We start from the raw sequence: 16,119 nt of genomic DNA, 5'->3' as shown, positions 1-16,119 counted from the left end.
AGGTAATCAGAACATCTGCTAATTGACCAATCTTGCCTCAGGAGGTTTTGTTCTATAGTAACAGATCAGTTTAATGCTGAAAAAAGAACAAAGATAGCTGATTCTCATAGTTATACAAAGTTTTTTGCACAAGCAGTAAGATCACAAGGGCATTTCTTGAATGGCATTTGCGAAGGAAACACTCGTTTGGTGCACAGATCACTTTTACTGCCAGGGCCTCACAGTAACAGCCCTGTGGTGAACAGCACACAGAACTGCGTGGCAGAGATCTGAACTTCTGGGAAAAATGTTATCTATACTGGCTTATGGAAAATAGAGCACACTTGAGAAGGAAAACCCTTTCACCATCCTTCCTTTCGCTCCATGTCTTGACAGCCAATTACAGCCACACGGGTACCCCCTGCCCCAGCTCTCGTGGCAGTTCCACCTCCCAGTGCTCTGAACTCACCACCACACTCCCTCAGGTTTAACCAGTGCAGTGGAATGAAGCTTCCTGCAGCACTTTCCCTCTAGATTTTATCAGCTTTGACTCAGCTAGCCTGGCACATCTCTGTAAGACAGAAATTGCTGGTTTATGAATGAAGAAATAGGTTTTTGTTAAGCGATTTGCTAACGTTTGCACAGGGCAGGCTGTGGAAGAACGAAGGAAGAATCCAAGCCTAAATCACTCCTGCAGTATTAGCCACATGCATATTCATTTTCCGCATTCTCCCTGGTTTTCATGCAGCTTGCAAACTTCATTTTTCTCATTAGCAATCACACTCATACACACGTTATTAAAAGCACTATTTACCCGAAAAAACCCCACACAGAACACATCAGTAATTTTTAAGTGAGAAAAATAAAACATCTGTATTTCAACAAACACTCAAGACTCATTTTGATACAAAATTAATCCACTGCTTATCCAGCAGTATTCAGTCAGTCAGCTATCAAGCCAAACCACTGTCACAGCACTAAAACGCCGTCCAATGAACAACATATTGGGAACATGGATAAGCATTCACATAAATAGGGGCTAGCACAAAAAGTAAATAAATAACCACCATTGCTGGTTCCCCAGATCTCCAGCAATCTTCCCCGCAAGCATCCATGCCAGGTGCTAGTTGGAAAGAGAACAGAATTGGTCTGTGCCTGGAAGACTTCCCACCAGCCACTTTGCTCCATGTTTTGCAATTTGTCTAAAGACGCAGACTTTGTTGGGTGATGGGGAAACCAGTCCAGCCGTTTTCCTCTTCCCTGGGTCCCTCTGGTCTGTTGGAAAGTGTCCAAAGTGAATAGTGCAAAGAGTATCTCCTGCTGCCGGGTAGGGAGGCAGACTGCGTTCACACGGCTCCTGGAACAAAGCACAACAACTCCTATTAGTCACAGCATTTTTATAGAAGCTGCCGGTTCGGAGCTTCTAAAACCAATTTTAAAGGTAGAACCCAAACAGTCTCATCTGACAACTATATTCATCAAGCACCATTTATGTTCATTTAGTCTATTTCTCCAAAAGCCTCAACATATATTGACATCACATGCTTGTACCCTATAGAAGCTTCTGTCATACATCTAGATAAATGAAGCCATACAAAGGGAAAAAAAACCCCACAAAGTTGGTCAAAGATCAAGCGTTAAAGACAAACTCCAATGAGGTACCCACTTGCTCGCTGCAACCTGCAGCAAGGATCTACTTCAGCTTCTGTTGCAAGTGTTCAGCACTCACACACAAACCCTCCCGCCAGCAGCTGCTGCCCGGGCTTTCCTGGCCCACAAATCCTGACCCTCTATTATTAAATGAGTCTTATTTTAGCAGCCAAGTCTGTAGGGTGCTACCAACCAAGTCTAATATCAGTAGGTAGCAGCACGGACTAAAAGGCTGCCAAATGTTTGAACTTCCTGACTTTTGTATATAATTTTATCATGCAGACATCAACTTCCTTCCCCATGAAAGTTCAAGTAATAGCTTTAGTCTGTGATTAATGGGTGATTGTAGAACTCTGTGTCCTCAGGGAACAAAAGTCGAGATGATTTCAGTCCTTTCCTAGGGCCATGATTCATTGTCTAGGCCGTACTACAGACAGATGCATTTCAAGTTCTCTTCTTGGGCAAGAAATACAAGACTCACAGAGTAGCTACTAACACATTTCCTTCTCATATCCTCCTCCTCTTCCTGAAGCGGGTGCTTCTCCTGATTTGAGGAGCATCAGCCACATCGGTGCCGGAGTCCCAGACAGATTGTGCAGCCATCCCTGCAGCTCCCGCATCCTGCAACAGAAAGAGGAGAGACTATCAACACCATTGAGTTGGCATCACTGCAAAGAACTCCCTCAGCCAGCTTTTTGCTTTAGGGAGCTCAGAAAGCTTTCCAAAACAGGACATTATGGCTTACAGCGATCCTTATACTTAATAATCTCTAGTAATATAAAACAATTAAGGAGGAAGACCTCAAATGGCAATAGGAGCAAACACAGAAAATTCTCCTAATATTATTGGGGTTTAAAGGACACACGCAATGAAAAAAATGGGCCTGATTTCAAAAATACAGGAGTCTGTGCAGCAGATTAGAAACTGTAAGAGGAAATGAGCTTTGATACCCACTCCTAGGTATCAAACATGAACATGAAAACACAGGCTTTTTGCTCTTGAGTCCTAAGGGACTCCCAGCTGAGCTACAGAGCTTTTCCTTTTATCAGCTGCAAACCCGTGCTTCTTCAGGACTACCTTTCTGCTACATTTAATTAACAGTGGGGGTTTCACCCTGGGTTTCAGTGGGAGCAGTATTTAGCTGGCAGTAACTTTCTGCTTTTATTCCCTGGCACCTCTGTTTTACCTGATTTAGTGCATCAGCATCTCTGTCTCCAGGCTCATCAGCAACTGTCCCATCCAGCCGCACACCTGTTGACTCACTCCCACAGCTCTCTTCCTCAGACGCTTCCTTCTCACTCTGCCACTCCTCTTCATCACTCTCTTCATATTGCTTCCTGCTGCCTGACAGAGTTGTTATCACTTTTGGAGGAGGCAGAGTTGCCAGTACGGCTGGGAGTGTAAAGGCTGCCAGGAATCTGGCTTTCAGCAGGAGGTAGGCAGGGTTATCGCCGAGTTCCCGCTGTACCAGTTCTCCGATAGCGTCCAAATCTACCCCAGTGCCCCCATCCTGACCAGTGTCAGAAGGCAGAAGAGTGGCCGCTTGCTTTTCCAGAGCTGCTTTCTGAAGAAGTAGCCTGGAGAGGGTTTTTAAGTTGCACAGAAAAGGTGGCAAATAAGGCAACCTGGTTTGCAGGGATGGCACCTGGACACCTCGTTTCCCACTCAGCCACTCCTTCACCACCCCCTCATCTTCGAGGGAAATCAGGCTGAAGTCAAGCAGGTTCTTTTCCGCGCTGGATGTGGTTGGCTGGGCTGGGGTGTCAGCTGCCTGTGTAGTGGGTGGTTTGGAGGCAATAGGTGTATTTTTCAGTGCTTGTGTAGCAAAACCACCGGTGTTTCCAGGAACATCGTTACAAGGAGCTGGATTTCCCGGCTGGAGCACAAGCCCTTTCGCGATGACACTTGGACTAGAAGATGACCCATTAGTTGTAACGGAGTCATGGCTCTTTCCCGAGCTAGAAAGACTCGACGCCGGTTGGGAATCAGACCCTTGAGTGCTTGCAGGTGGGTGTGTTTGAGGCAGCAGCACAGCACGCAGGGCTGGAGCACCAGCTGGAAGAGCAGTCTGAGCCGGGGAGGAGTCAGAAGCCTTGGAGGAGCCATCTGAACATGCAAGTGTTGCAGAAGAAACGCTGGATGTAGCGCATTCAGCACTCTCCGAGGTCACGGGTACAGCTGTGGAATGGTTGGCTGTCTTGCCCAAAGGTGCTTCTCCGGCTAACTGGGTGCTTGGTGCTTTCGTCTCTGCACTGCTGGGCTGAGGCGTGTCTGCTGCCGCTAGTATAGGAGGCACCCCCGAGACAGAGCCATTGCTGTTGGAAGTCACAGTTGTCTGACCCTGATTTGTCACAGCAGGAGCTGGCAGTCCTTGGGGAACACTCACCACGGTTTGTACAGCGGCGGGGAGCAAAGCCTGTGGCGTCACAACCCATGTGAACGGCAGGATGCTGTTGGGAAGCAAACGTGAAGCAGTTTGTGGAGTTACAAGAGCAGGCAAGAGACTGACTGGCCTCTGCTGGGACCCGTCGCTGTTCGGCTCACAGGCAACTGGTGTGGAAACAGACAATTTGCTGGTGCCAGACTCAATGCCAACAGGCACCACTGTAATCTGATGTGGCACAAAAGCTTGGTTTTGCAACACTACTGAAGCTGAGCTACCAGCCAGGACCTGACCATTGCTCCCTCCCGGATCTGGGGCCTTCTCCACTGCAGCTGGATTCAAGCCCGGAAAAAACCCTCCCTCGGGGCTGCTTTCCAAAGCTTGCTCTTTTAGTTCCTTACTGGATTGCAGTTCGGTCCCTTGTGAGGAACCAGGGCTTTCCCCAGTTTCTGGCACTGATGAGGAATGGTTTCCAAGCACGATAGTGGTAGAAGTTGAAGCCGCAACAGAAGTAAACGCTGGCAATGGAGCTGGCGCACACTGTACTTGGCCATTAGTACAACTGCCTGCTGCAGGTTTGTTCCCTGCTTGCGCAGGAGGAACGATTTGTTGTTGTGGGTGCTGGATTATCAGTGGTCTGGAAACCAGCACCTGTGGGGCAACAAACACTGTCCTTTGCATAGCTTTCTTAGCCTGGGATTCTCTTAGCCGCTTCTCTCTCAGTAATTCCGAGACAGTTTTAGGCTTCTGCCTTTGCCCTTGGGCTGGAAGCGCTCCCTGCGTGGCAGGAGCGCAGCTCTCCAAGGCAGCACTGCTCTCCTTCAATTTTGAGGCAACGGGTCTCCTGACAACGTTCCTCGGGACACCCCTTTGGGAGTTGCTCTGAGTCCGAGACTGTGATGGATTGCCTGTAGAGGAGAGAACATAAAGATTTAAAAAATAAAGGATTGAACAGTATTTTCAAAAGCCACACCTTAGCTAGTAAGCATCAAGTACACTGCAGGGGAAGTTGCAAAATTCCTATTTGTGAGTCTTCCTACAACAGTACAGTCTGGATTTAATCCAGCCCCATCCTGACATCTTCAGGTAACTCTGATGCAGCAAGATTACCACTTGTTCAGCGCTGATGTAATTTTCCCTGGAAATCACAGACAGGCTGGGAATGAACCGTAACAGCGCACAGAAGGAACCGCACTGCGCAGCGCTCCAGGAACAACGACCTGCGGTTCTGATGGTGCCAGCACCTTCACTACAGCCAGCGCCTTGCTGGAGAAAAGCGTTAACAGCGACAGTCTACAGAACTGCTGGCCCAGCGCCACTGGTCCCCCAGCCCTTCAGTATTTTTTACAGTTTTTACCAAAGGGTAAGGTATTTAGCCAGTAACTGAAAGATCCAAGAGCTAGCAGAAACGACAATGTAGTTCTCCTTCAGTTATATTGGTCATTAATGTAACGGAGATGAATTATGTGAAAGTTCTTGCACATCATAGAAATAAATGTTCTGGTATGTACCTGAAGAAGTGTCCGTATTTTGGGAAGCCTGCCAAAAACAAACAGAAAAAGAAATTATACTTTTGAGATATGTAAAGATCGCTAAAACAGCACAGATGTGAATCAAGCGCACACCGGCCAACATTTGATTGTGCTTCTGAACCAAAACCAACTGGTAACACACACAAACAGCAGCAGTGGCCACACACAATGAAAAATCTCTACTTTAGTCAAGAAAAAAAGAGGGAAACAGATCATGAGCAATACCTGCTGAGGGCTCCCTGCATTAGCACTAAGCAGCTCTGCCTGCCTTTGCCTTCTCTCACGAATAATCTTCATGCAGCCATTGGTATCGATCTGGAAGAGCTGCAAGGTGAGAATTTCATTAAAATTTGATTGAGAACAAAAATGTGCTGGTAGAGCCAGCGACAACAAAAGATGGGTGGGAGAAGCTTCGCATGCAAGGTTCTGCAGACATTTTTGCACTTACAGAAATAAAACTGACAGTATTAGATTTTGGATACAGGATTTATTTGAGACACAGCATATGCAAGCCATGAGGTCAGACTGATCCAGTAATTAGATGATTATTTAAGGAACGAAGCTAAACCACTTATTTAAGCACCAAATACAGAAATAAACATTACCACTGTTTGAAAGCAGGTAATGCCACTGAGACAGCAAAACCCACCTGAAGGAAAAGCGTGAACAGGGGAGTGCTTGCAAGACTGACCGACTTCATCTTCTCTTGAATAGACTCAGCTGGAAAAAAGTCCAACATTAAAATCAGCTGGGGATTCGCTGCCAAGATGTCAAAAAGCAGGGACAAAGAGCAGGGCAGTTCTGTCCCTGATGGTCACCACTACCTTTCGTCTGATGAAAACCCATGTGCCCAGTCTGGAAGGTGCATGGCAGCAGCACATCACCCACCCACGGTGTCACTGCCATGAGAAGCCTTCTGTCAAGGTTTAATCTTCTCAAACGCGCTCTCTCTTGACGATAAGTTTTCTCCGTGATGTTCTGAGGCCCTTGAACCTTCTGGCCAGATGTACTATCTCCAGACATTTTTGTTAAAGCGATGCGAGATTTCAGCATCTTGGCCAGCTGTGCGTGAACAAATACATAGTTAGAGTTGCAACTGGGAAGGTTCTACCACAACTAGTCCCAAGACAAACTATTTATGGGGCAGTCATGAAAAAAAATGATGAGCTTTTCCTCTTGGGACTACAGTGTGAGAAGATACGTGACTGTATAAAAAACCATTTCCCACTGAGCACCGCCTGGTAGTGCTCCCATCACAAGAGCAGACAAGACAGAAGAGGCACTTACAATCCTCCTCTGGAAGCATGTGTTATTTCTTAATGCTCTTCTCACATTCTCCAGGCTAACTCGTAGCACTTGCTTTCCACACCTGAAGGCCTTAAAGCAAAAGCATACAAGAAAAGATATAACGGAAATTATCTCAGAGAAGGTTACTTGCACTGACTATACACAGAAGGTACAAAAGTTTCCAACATCCCTGCTGTTGGAAGTATCTTATTAAATGAAATCAGACCCAAAGTGCAGATGCTTACCTTACCTTTTAGTCCTTGTGCATTATGACAATATCAAATCTCTACTTTGTAAAAGCCTTTGTGTGCCAGGAGGGTTTGCACTGTTTCAGTATCTGATTAGGGGTGAAAACCCAGCTCAGAATCAGATACAGATGTGTAAGTTACTTAATTCTCCCAAACTTTAAGCCTGTACACTCTAATCACCAGGGCAGGGAGACACCACAATTCACTGACCAATTCCATGAAGATCTAAAAACCAGTTTTGTTTCTGTGACAATACGTGGAGGAAGGAACAGAGCTATTTTCTCGGTAATGCACAGGGAGTCAGTGCTAGAAATTTCTGTTTAATCCCACAGCTCAGTTCCCAACAGCACCCCCCGATGGCACAGCCAGAGCAGCCAACAGAGGCGCAAAAAAGGTTTTGCCATCCAACTCATCACACACTCTATTTACTACAGCAACTGAGCCTCCTGGTCATTTCTGATCTGAGCTCCAATCCCATCAAGAACAAACTGAGAATCCCAGGATTCACCTTGTTCATGATTTCTTCTGGATTCCTCACGACGACGTCTGTCGAGTAGGGACGTGCAATGCCCCTCAGGAGGGTGTTCAACTCTGACGGTTTATCGGCAACTTTGTCCTTGTCTCCTATTGCACTTGGAACTTCACTCGCAGGAGAGAAAAGGGATGGAGTTTGGTATCTTCCCTTGTTTGACTCCTGTGTATTTGTCTGTGTTGGTATCCACAGATCAATGCTGGGAACTGCACACTCCTCCTTCTTCGTCGCCTCCTCCTCCTTTGCCGTCTCCTCCTCTGAACTGTCTGTTAAGTCCAGTTCTACGTCCTCACTGCTGCTCTCTGAAGAGCTGGAACTCTCTTCCACGTGTCGGCGTTTCGTTGGCCTAGATTTTTTCTGCTCAGTCAAAACCAGCACAGACAAGTTTCAGGCAGTGATGACCCTTCACTTACAAGTCTCTCAACCTCCACTTCTGCTAAGGTTAACTAAACCCAGCACAACTGACAACTGCCTTTGGACCCAGATTTTTATTGGTTTAGATTCTTGTATGCAAAGAAAAAGCTGCACATAGAGACAAGCGTGCATTAAGAACTGGTGCACATGGAAGGACAAACTGAGTACAGCTGCCCCCATCTTGACACATTCAGGTTCCCAATTTTTGTATTGATTCTACAGGATTTTGCTTTTAGTTTAGATAATCTTAATTAAAGAGACAGGACTATGACATAGCAGGATGTGGTACAGTACCTTTGACCCAATCATGAGTTTCCACTTGCTCAGACACTGGGAGCCAGTCCGATGTGGCAACTGAGAAGCAATTTTACTCCAGTGACCTAAAAAGGATGGAGAGTAGCACATACCTATTAATACAACAAACTGAGCTGTCACAGCTCTGACTGCTAACACAGCTACGGAATTCTTTACTACACAATCCTGCAAAAACTGAATTTCTAGGAACAGACTACACGATCTAAGGAAGGTTGCAAACATCAGTACGAGGCTGAACCTCCTAGTACCAGCTGCAGGGCTTAAAATAAAAAGGAGAAAACTTAAAAGATATATTCCTTAATAGCACTTCTCTAAGCTTCCAGAGTTCAAGACACAGAAACACTTACCCAGGCCATGCTTTTGAACCAGTTCAATTAGCTGCTCTTCTTCCTCTAAACTCCACTTGCCTTTCTTGACATCGCAGTGCAATGCTTTTAAGTACCTTCACATGAAAACATCAAAGTAAGGAAGATTCAATTCTGCTTGTGCAGTTCCGATCATAACCACACACTCTGAGGCCGAACAAAACCAGCATTCTTTATCAGATCTTTTATTTTTGTTAAGGGTCCCATTCCTACTCCATTAATAGAGCACAGTTACAATCTCTTTGTTCTCAAAAATATCAGGCCACGTGATTAGGAACTACAACAAGCAGCTGTAAAACAGGTCAATGAAATTAGGACATACTGTACTTGAAGCCTCCTGAAGCTGAGTCTGAAAAATGCTCAGCACCTTGTTATGGGTGCTCAGTTACAGCCGTCACTGACGAGATCGTTTTCACAGACACAATACAGGGATGAGACCTTCCCTCCCTACACGCCCTCATTCACGTTTTATGACCCCTTTGCCTTATCCTGAGCAACATCCTTCACAACTTCTAACACCCGGCAACTATACTGAGCGAGCAGAACGCCACAGGCAACAACACACTGTTCTCTCTGTTAAACTCAGTTTCAACTTATAGACGTCTGTAACTAGAAATGCCGGGTTATATGGAGACAATGTTAGTGACTATATTGAGACCATAACCACTTTTTACAAAACAGTCCTTAAGGTGACACTGGTTTAAGCAAATCAAACATATCTGTAAAATAAGTTGCACCTTGGCTCTCTGTAATAAACTTCAAAGCACCGTTGCTACGTTTAAGGCACTTACCGATCTCTGCACTGAGCATCGCTCCTCCCTGGCACTTCTGTCCGAATTTTGTACCAGTCACGCTCTCCATACTTCTTAACTGCAGCCAACAACATCTACGGTAATCAGACAAAACAAGAGTTGAAATTCTCATCAGTAATAATCCTAATAGGCCTGAGACTGAAGCAGCTGTATTTGTTTCCACTGTGTTGTAAATCTCTGAACAAAAGCGTTTAGGAGCTTCTAAGCGCTCTTGACTTGCACAGTGCCCACCTTGGTCTGTTTTATGTTCCTTTCTACCACTGCTAAAGCTCAGATGTATCCAGCCATGCACCATCTGCCCGCTTCTTGCACCCTGCAGTTTTAGGTATCAGAGAACAGAACTTACAGCATCTTCCCTTGATGTCCAGGGTCCTTTCTTCAAACTGGGGTCCACGCTCTTTGTCCATCGGTAAATCAGCTGAGCCGAATCTCTTCCTTCCATGTAATACGCAACTAGAAATGCAAAGGTACATTTTAAAGTCTGTTGCAAACCATGTTTCTTCCTTTACTTATATTGTAACTGTGGTATTTTCAAGCAGCATTTTAATCAAACGCATCAACAAGGGATGTTTAGAAATCAGAATATCTGTAGTTTCAGATGAGCCACAGTGCTGTTGCACCTCGCACTGATCCCACGCTAGAACAGTAAGGTGAAAACACAGAACTGTGACTAATCTGGCAATGGAAACACTCAGAGGAAATAAAACTTCATTAATTCCTTGAATCAGAGCAGGCTGGGTGCTCTAGTATGTAGAAATATCCATGGACATGAGCCTGGGAGAATGAAAAAAGGTAAAAGAGAGGTATTTTTACTTGTAGGTCACTTACTTTTCTTGTATGGGATATGACTTCCCACTCTCATCTCTTGAACAAGCTCTAAAAGCATTTGATCTTCACCTTTGGTCCACTCTTTCCTTTTCAAATCTTTGTTATAGAGTTGATATTTCTGCAAGCACTGGAAAGGTGTCCTGTTTGTCTTAATACAACGAAAAGAGAGATACGTGGATAACTGGTTATTTATGAAGGCAAGAAGAAAAGGCTAAAGTACCAAACTTCTTGGTGCTGTTCTTGAATGCTTCCCAGAAAATCATTAATTAACAGTAACATCGCTTTCTGAAAACTGACACGAGGCACATTTAAGTCAGAATTAACTGACTTGTCGCCTCAGACCTTACCCCCAGCTCCTGGGCTATGGTCTGCCAGTCCAGATAACCGTGCTTAGCAGCGATTTGCTTCAGCCTCTCAATCTCCTCCTCGGTCCATTCCTTTTTGTTGATGCTCGGATGCTCCGAATTTTGCCAAAACCTCCTCAGTTCTTCTGAACTACGTTGTCCGTCAAACTAAAAGAAACGGCAAAAATCTGTTTTTGTCTTGTCACCGGGATTGAATCACCTGGACAGACAGGGACACTGATACAAGGAATGTATTTTGTATTCCAGATATGCCTTATTGTTAAGCTTTCCAGAATTAAATCATAAAATTCAACAAGATGAGGTCAAATAACAGTCAACTTTGAGGAATACATGATGGGAACAGTGGATGCAAACCAGACCAGGTTAGGTAAATCTCGAGAGAAGGGACACAGGTTTCAGAAGTAATGAAACAGCTGATTTCCCAACTTACATGGATGTTTGAAATTTTCTCCCAGTCATGCTCATCAAATCTGTTTCCTAACAATTCACTTTCTGGGAGTTGGCTAAAGCAGAAGGTACAAAGAGAGAAAGAACCACATTAAATGGTTAATTAAACAAACACTCACTTTGTCTTCCTGATCTTGCTTCCTCTTATTCCTCCCACCTGTTACTGATTTCCACAAGAACCAAACACTTGCTACCTCAAAGCACTGGACTATGTCATAGTAACTTTGTGCAAAACAATGATTCTTACTGAAAAACAATCCTCTACAGGATGATCCTTGTTTAGCAAGAGGAATTATTAATGCAATATCAAAATTCATTGCTCCAGATGTCTTGATGAGCAAAAGCCAAGGACTACTGAGCTCTCTGCTTCCCTGTTGCTAAATGAAGAACTATTTAAACCAGCACCTTTATACTGGCTATACATACTACATTTATATCAAGACCGAAAACACAATTCTTAGTAAAGAACTGTGGAGATGAGACCTCTACAGAGTTTGAATAGCACTTGATTTTTTGCAAGCAACCACACATAAAGCTTTCTCCAAATGCCATGTCCAGAAGTACTCGAGGAAGGAGGGAATTATCAGAGGTAAACTCCAAGAACAGATTTTCATTTTCACCAAGAAGACAAGAAGATGACTTCTCACTTAATTGCCTCTATTTCTTGCTCCACTTCTTTGATTTGCTTTTCCAAGATCTGCTTCTCCACTTCAGTCTTGACTTTATCCAGTTTCTGATTCCAGTAACTCATCCTGTTCAAAGACATTTTTATCATTACTTAATATCACTACATGGGAATGAGGTCGATGGTGTCAGAATACACATGGCAAAGACGGTTTCCCCATCGGTATCATTCTTTCCTCCCAAGTTTATTTCCACACTACACAAAACTGTTGTTCATCTAGGTTTTCCACACCGTGTTGAAGGAAGGTGGAATCTCTCCTTCCTTCATATATAACGTTCTCATCAGGAGAAAAAAGATTCTTGCATGGTACTTACTTTAGTAGCTTTGGCTGAAGCAGGCGCTGCAAGCGGTCGCTTGCTATCGATTGCTGCAATAACGTCTTCTCTTTGCTTTTCCCTAAACCAAACAAGGTAATCGAGTGTTCAGACATGACTGCAAAAGCACTGCTGAGAAAAAGAGACCCACAGCTTTCAATACCCCTGCTAAAGTATCTCTCAGGTCTTCAGTAAGAGTTCCCCATCTAAATCATTGGTGTCACGTCTGATTTGCGCAAGCCACAGCCTCTTGCTCAGTTTTAGTTCCAAAGAAACCTGAATAAAGATCATCACACAGGTGCCTGCAACCACCTAGAGCTCCAAGTGTCCCCGGAACTTCTCCCATCTGAGCGCTACCCTTGCACCATCTCACTTGGTTTTGGAGCGCTCACGGGAGCTGATGCATCGAAACAAATGCAGATGAAAGAAGGCAGTCATTTATCACTCAATGAAACAATTTATGGAGCATCCCATTTACTTTTAACTACTGTTTTTTGTGGAGTCCAGTATGAAATATCAGAACTGTTTAACCACAAGCCGGGGGAAACTAACCATATGAATTTTTACATTTGTTATAGCTCTATAGAACACTGAACAGCGCAAAGAGTTACTTACATTTTGTTGAAATGAGTTGTTCAAAGGATTTTATGCCCTGAGCTGCCTTTTCCTTGGCATCTTCATTGGAAGGAGGGCCCTGATGAAGATTAGAGGGGTGAGATACACCGGAAGAGTCAGACACACAGAAAAATTGCCCTTTCTTCTTAGAACTCCAGCATGAACAAAAAACGTGGGGACAAGTATTATGCATGTTTGTTCCTACTTAAGACACACTACCAACTCGACTAGGAATTAAAAGTGAAATCAGCAGGCATTGCTTGGCTATTACATTAATATGTGCATGGTGACAGCTGATAACGTGGCTACAACAAAAAGTCAAGATCTCTTTTTACTAGTGACCCTTTAAAAACACATGAAAAAACTAGTGACGTTTGCCTCAGAAAGTCGGTTTCCAAGACAATCAGATTTCAACAAATGCTTTAAACAACAGCGTGGAATTGGGTCATGGAGATGAAGACAAACAATCAAAGTGAAGTTGAAAACTAGAACGTTCAAGTGGCTGGAACACACTCCTCCAAACTCACTTTCTGACATCACAGCCAGACAAAGGTTGAACAAACATTTCCAAAAGAGGGTAAATAAGCAACAAGTGAGGAAAATCAAGGTTTCAAATCGAGGAGTGACATTTACAGTTACACAGCTGAAACATAACACAGTTACAATTTAAATCCATCATTGAAAGATATATCAATATGTAACCTAGTTACATTCACTTACAATTCCTGTTGTTTTATCCTTGAAGTATGGCTTCATAAAGTGACCCAAAAATACGTTTGCTGGTAGATTTCTACCATCTCCTGCCTTTGCCATTTTTGGACCACCAAGCTCGCACATGATCTCCTTCTGCAACACAAAAATTAAACTAAAAGCTAAAATACAAGATATCAAACACCCTAGGGGTAGCAATTTTAGTGATAAGAAAGCATGGAAACATCAGTCAACCCAGAGAAGCACAGGAATGAATATTTTACTGCTACTTTGCTCACCTGCTGTTCTTTGTTTTGAGCAATGAGAAGCTCGACTTCCTCAATCTTTTCCTGGATAACTTCCTGGTACACATGGTTCATCTGCAGACAGGTTTCTGGATCCTGTGGCAGACTGCTTTCAACGTCATCGTCACTACTGTCAGCTTCTCCTTCCACTTCCTTGAGTCAAATAAGGCATTTAGGGAAAAGGGAGAATAACCATCGCTTTAAAAGCAGGTATGTAACAATTATTTTTGTAACTCAACACCTCTGTTGTCTTACAAAGCTGATTTTCAAAGGAACTGGAGGCACAGAACTGTTGGTCTCTCGCTGGCAGCTGTTCTGAACACTCCCAGAGGCCGTCACAGCCTCCCCCAGCGCCCCTTGCCCTGCTCATCAGTTCACCTGCTGCTGTTTGAACCAAAGCCGCACTCCAAGCCTTGCCAAGGCCTGATCTTCTGCCATCAACCGCACAACTGTGAGTGAACTGAACGATACTTTACACTGGAGCTCTTACCTGCTAAATCTAAACCACCCTTACAAATTTCCACCTCGTTTGTGCTTCTAGCGAAGCAATTCTTCCCTTACGTGGTTTATCACCCCGTGCTTCAGACACAAAGCAGGACTGGCTGTTTCATGGAAGTCTCCCAAGCAGATTTGTCTTGACAAACTATCTCTTCCTCTCCTGTGCTCTACAGGTGTTAAGACCGTTCTCTACTAAACCTTTTTTATAGAAAGTCTGAGAAAATATTCTCTTTAAAACAACACCAAAGGTGAACAGATTTGTGAATGTTCCCCTCTGGTACAAACCCAGTATTCTTCAGGTACAAAGAAGGAAAATATGTTTTGGATCACAAGCTGATGATTTCTTGCTCACACGCTCTGCGACCTCCCCCAGAAGCTGCTGTGTTTCCAGTGATGGATCAGCAAGCACTAGAGCAGTGAGGTCTCTGATCCCTCTCATTTGTTTTCACATGAAGAAATGTCTCTATGTCTCTATTACATGTGAATAACAAAGTCCTGGGCAGGAATAACTAAATCTCTGGTGTATTATTAATCCTCCCCAAGCTACAGAGTCAAGCCAGCTGCCTACATTTCCCCAGAACAGAATGAAATTCCCCTTCCTCCCGTTCTCTTCAGCAGACAGATAGGAAGATATGCTTAAAGAGAAAGCGGTTACCATTTCATCATGAGAGTCTGAGCCATCATCTTCATCGTCATCTGTTAGACAACAAAAACACAAAAATGTTGACTGCAGCGGGATATAAAAAGGAAAGCTTCAAAACCAAGACTTTTCAATTAATGCATACAGAATAAAGCACCACATAGTCTCTCAGAAATGACCATTAGCGTTTTTGGACACTACCAATATTGTCAAGTAAAAATCCTACTTAGTTACAGTCCACGCATGTAGTTTTTTGTTCTAGAGTAGGGAAAAAGAGCAGCTCCTGATAACTACATCAACAATCACGCTGCATCTTGGTCCTGCACATCACAGCGAATTACAGACTCGTGAGTGTGCAGCCAAGCGAACGCTCCAACCCAACCGACCCCATAAACCTTGACAGCACCGAACAGCCTCAGCAATATCAGGGTTTGCATTCGGCCTGGCCACAGATTCCTGACATGCATGATCAAAACACCGTTTGATGAAGCAATGATGAAGCCACCAGAAGCACAGATGCTCCAACTTTTAGCATCCTCTGTTTGCTTTGAAAAATTGATTTTAGGAGGCACAGGCAGGTTGTGAAACGGAGTAGCTCACACAGCAGAGTTTGCGTCGTCCGTTCTGCATGGAAACGGCTGCGATTTAACTACTGACAACATCTGGAGGGCTGTCACGTTCCACGAGTCAGCTCGTTCCCCCTGCCCCGAGCAGAAAGCTCCATCACCAGGCCTGCCAGCCCTGGCACCTCCCCCGCCATCCTGCCCTGGGTTTCGCCACAAAAACAGGGAAAACGTGGGTGAAGGAGGCTACTCCCTGAGGAGACGCCTCCAACATTCGCCTGGCAGAAACGGCGGGGCTGACACGAAAACCAGACCCGCGTGTGAAGAGGCAGAACGGTAACAACGCAGAAGCAGCGGGGGAGAATGGAGAGGAGCGGGCGACCCGTACCGGAGCTGAGGCTGGAGTCGGACACGGTCACCTCAACGCTGGTCCCGCCGGGCTCCAGGCTCCGCTCCAGCTCCTCGATCTCCCGCCGGATCTTCTCCCGCTCCGCGTCCAGGTCGAGGCCCGCGGGGACCAGCGTGGGTTGAGTGCCGGGGGAGCGGCGGGGCCCGGCCGGGCCCGGCTGCCGGGACATGGCGGCGCCGTGGGCTCCCGGGCCTGGGCCGCAGCGCCTAACCGCGGCCACGCCCCCTCACGCTCCGCCCAATC

General features: G+C 45.1%; 1 protein-coding gene across 3 annotated transcripts; it reads right to left on the bottom strand.

Annotated features, from left to right (window-relative positions):
• Nucleotides 1-45: 45 nt before the first annotated feature.
• Nucleotides 46-16,092, bottom strand: SNAPC4 (small nuclear RNA activating complex polypeptide 4). 3 transcript variants are annotated; one of them, XR_011741992.1, is made up of 24 exons: nucleotides 15,856-16,092; nucleotides 14,920-14,960; nucleotides 13,761-13,919; nucleotides 13,492-13,617; nucleotides 12,772-12,850; nucleotides 12,157-12,238; nucleotides 11,805-11,909; nucleotides 11,141-11,213; nucleotides 10,693-10,857; nucleotides 10,346-10,493; nucleotides 9,864-9,970; nucleotides 9,497-9,591; nucleotides 8,688-8,782; nucleotides 8,320-8,405; nucleotides 7,588-7,968; nucleotides 6,832-6,921; nucleotides 6,369-6,606; nucleotides 6,194-6,264; nucleotides 5,770-5,868; nucleotides 5,524-5,551; nucleotides 2,816-4,920; nucleotides 2,111-2,250; nucleotides 449-1,336; nucleotides 46-76 (listed from the first exon to the last, which is right to left on the bottom strand). XR_011741992.1 is itself a non-coding variant. In XM_065854105.2 (23 exons), exons 1-22 carry the CDS (start codon nucleotides 16,043-16,045, stop codon nucleotides 2,137-2,139), a joined length of 4,677 nt encoding a protein of 1,558 aa, XP_065710177.1. In that variant the 5' UTR covers nucleotides 16,046-16,092; the 3' UTR covers nucleotides 46-1,336; nucleotides 2,111-2,136. The 3 variants fall into 3 exon arrangements, 2 of the variants coding, with proteins under 2 accessions (XP_065710177.1, XP_065710178.1); XM_065854105.2 differs by having other exon boundaries at nucleotides 46-1,336; XM_065854106.2 differs by having other exon boundaries at nucleotides 46-1,336; nucleotides 2,126-2,250.
• Nucleotides 16,093-16,119: the final 27 nt, after the last annotated feature.

This window comes from Patagioenas fasciata, chromosome 20 (genome assembly GCF_037038585.1).
Source record: "Patagioenas fasciata isolate bPatFas1 chromosome 20, bPatFas1.hap1, whole genome shotgun sequence".
In the NCBI taxonomy this organism is placed as follows: domain Eukaryota; kingdom Metazoa; phylum Chordata; class Aves; order Columbiformes; family Columbidae; genus Patagioenas; species Patagioenas fasciata.
Note: the sequence above shows the minus strand (reverse complement) of the source record. Positions and strands in the feature narration are given on the sequence as shown.

Bases quoted from the DNA above. Each gene is read 5' to 3' on its own strand.
- SNAPC4 (XM_065854105.2), bottom strand. From the start codon at position 16,045: ATGTCCCGGCAGCCGGGCCCGGCCGGGCCCCGCCGCTCCCCCGGCACT. The intron at 12,239-12,771 runs GTAAGTAACTCT...TGTTTGGTTTAG, and splicing joins ACAACTCATTTCAACAAAAT to GGAAAAGCAAAGAGAAGACG. The intron at 10,858-11,140 runs GTAAGTTGGGAA...CGTTTCTTTTAG, and splicing joins AGAAAATTTCAAACATCCAT to TTTGACGGACAACGTAGTTC.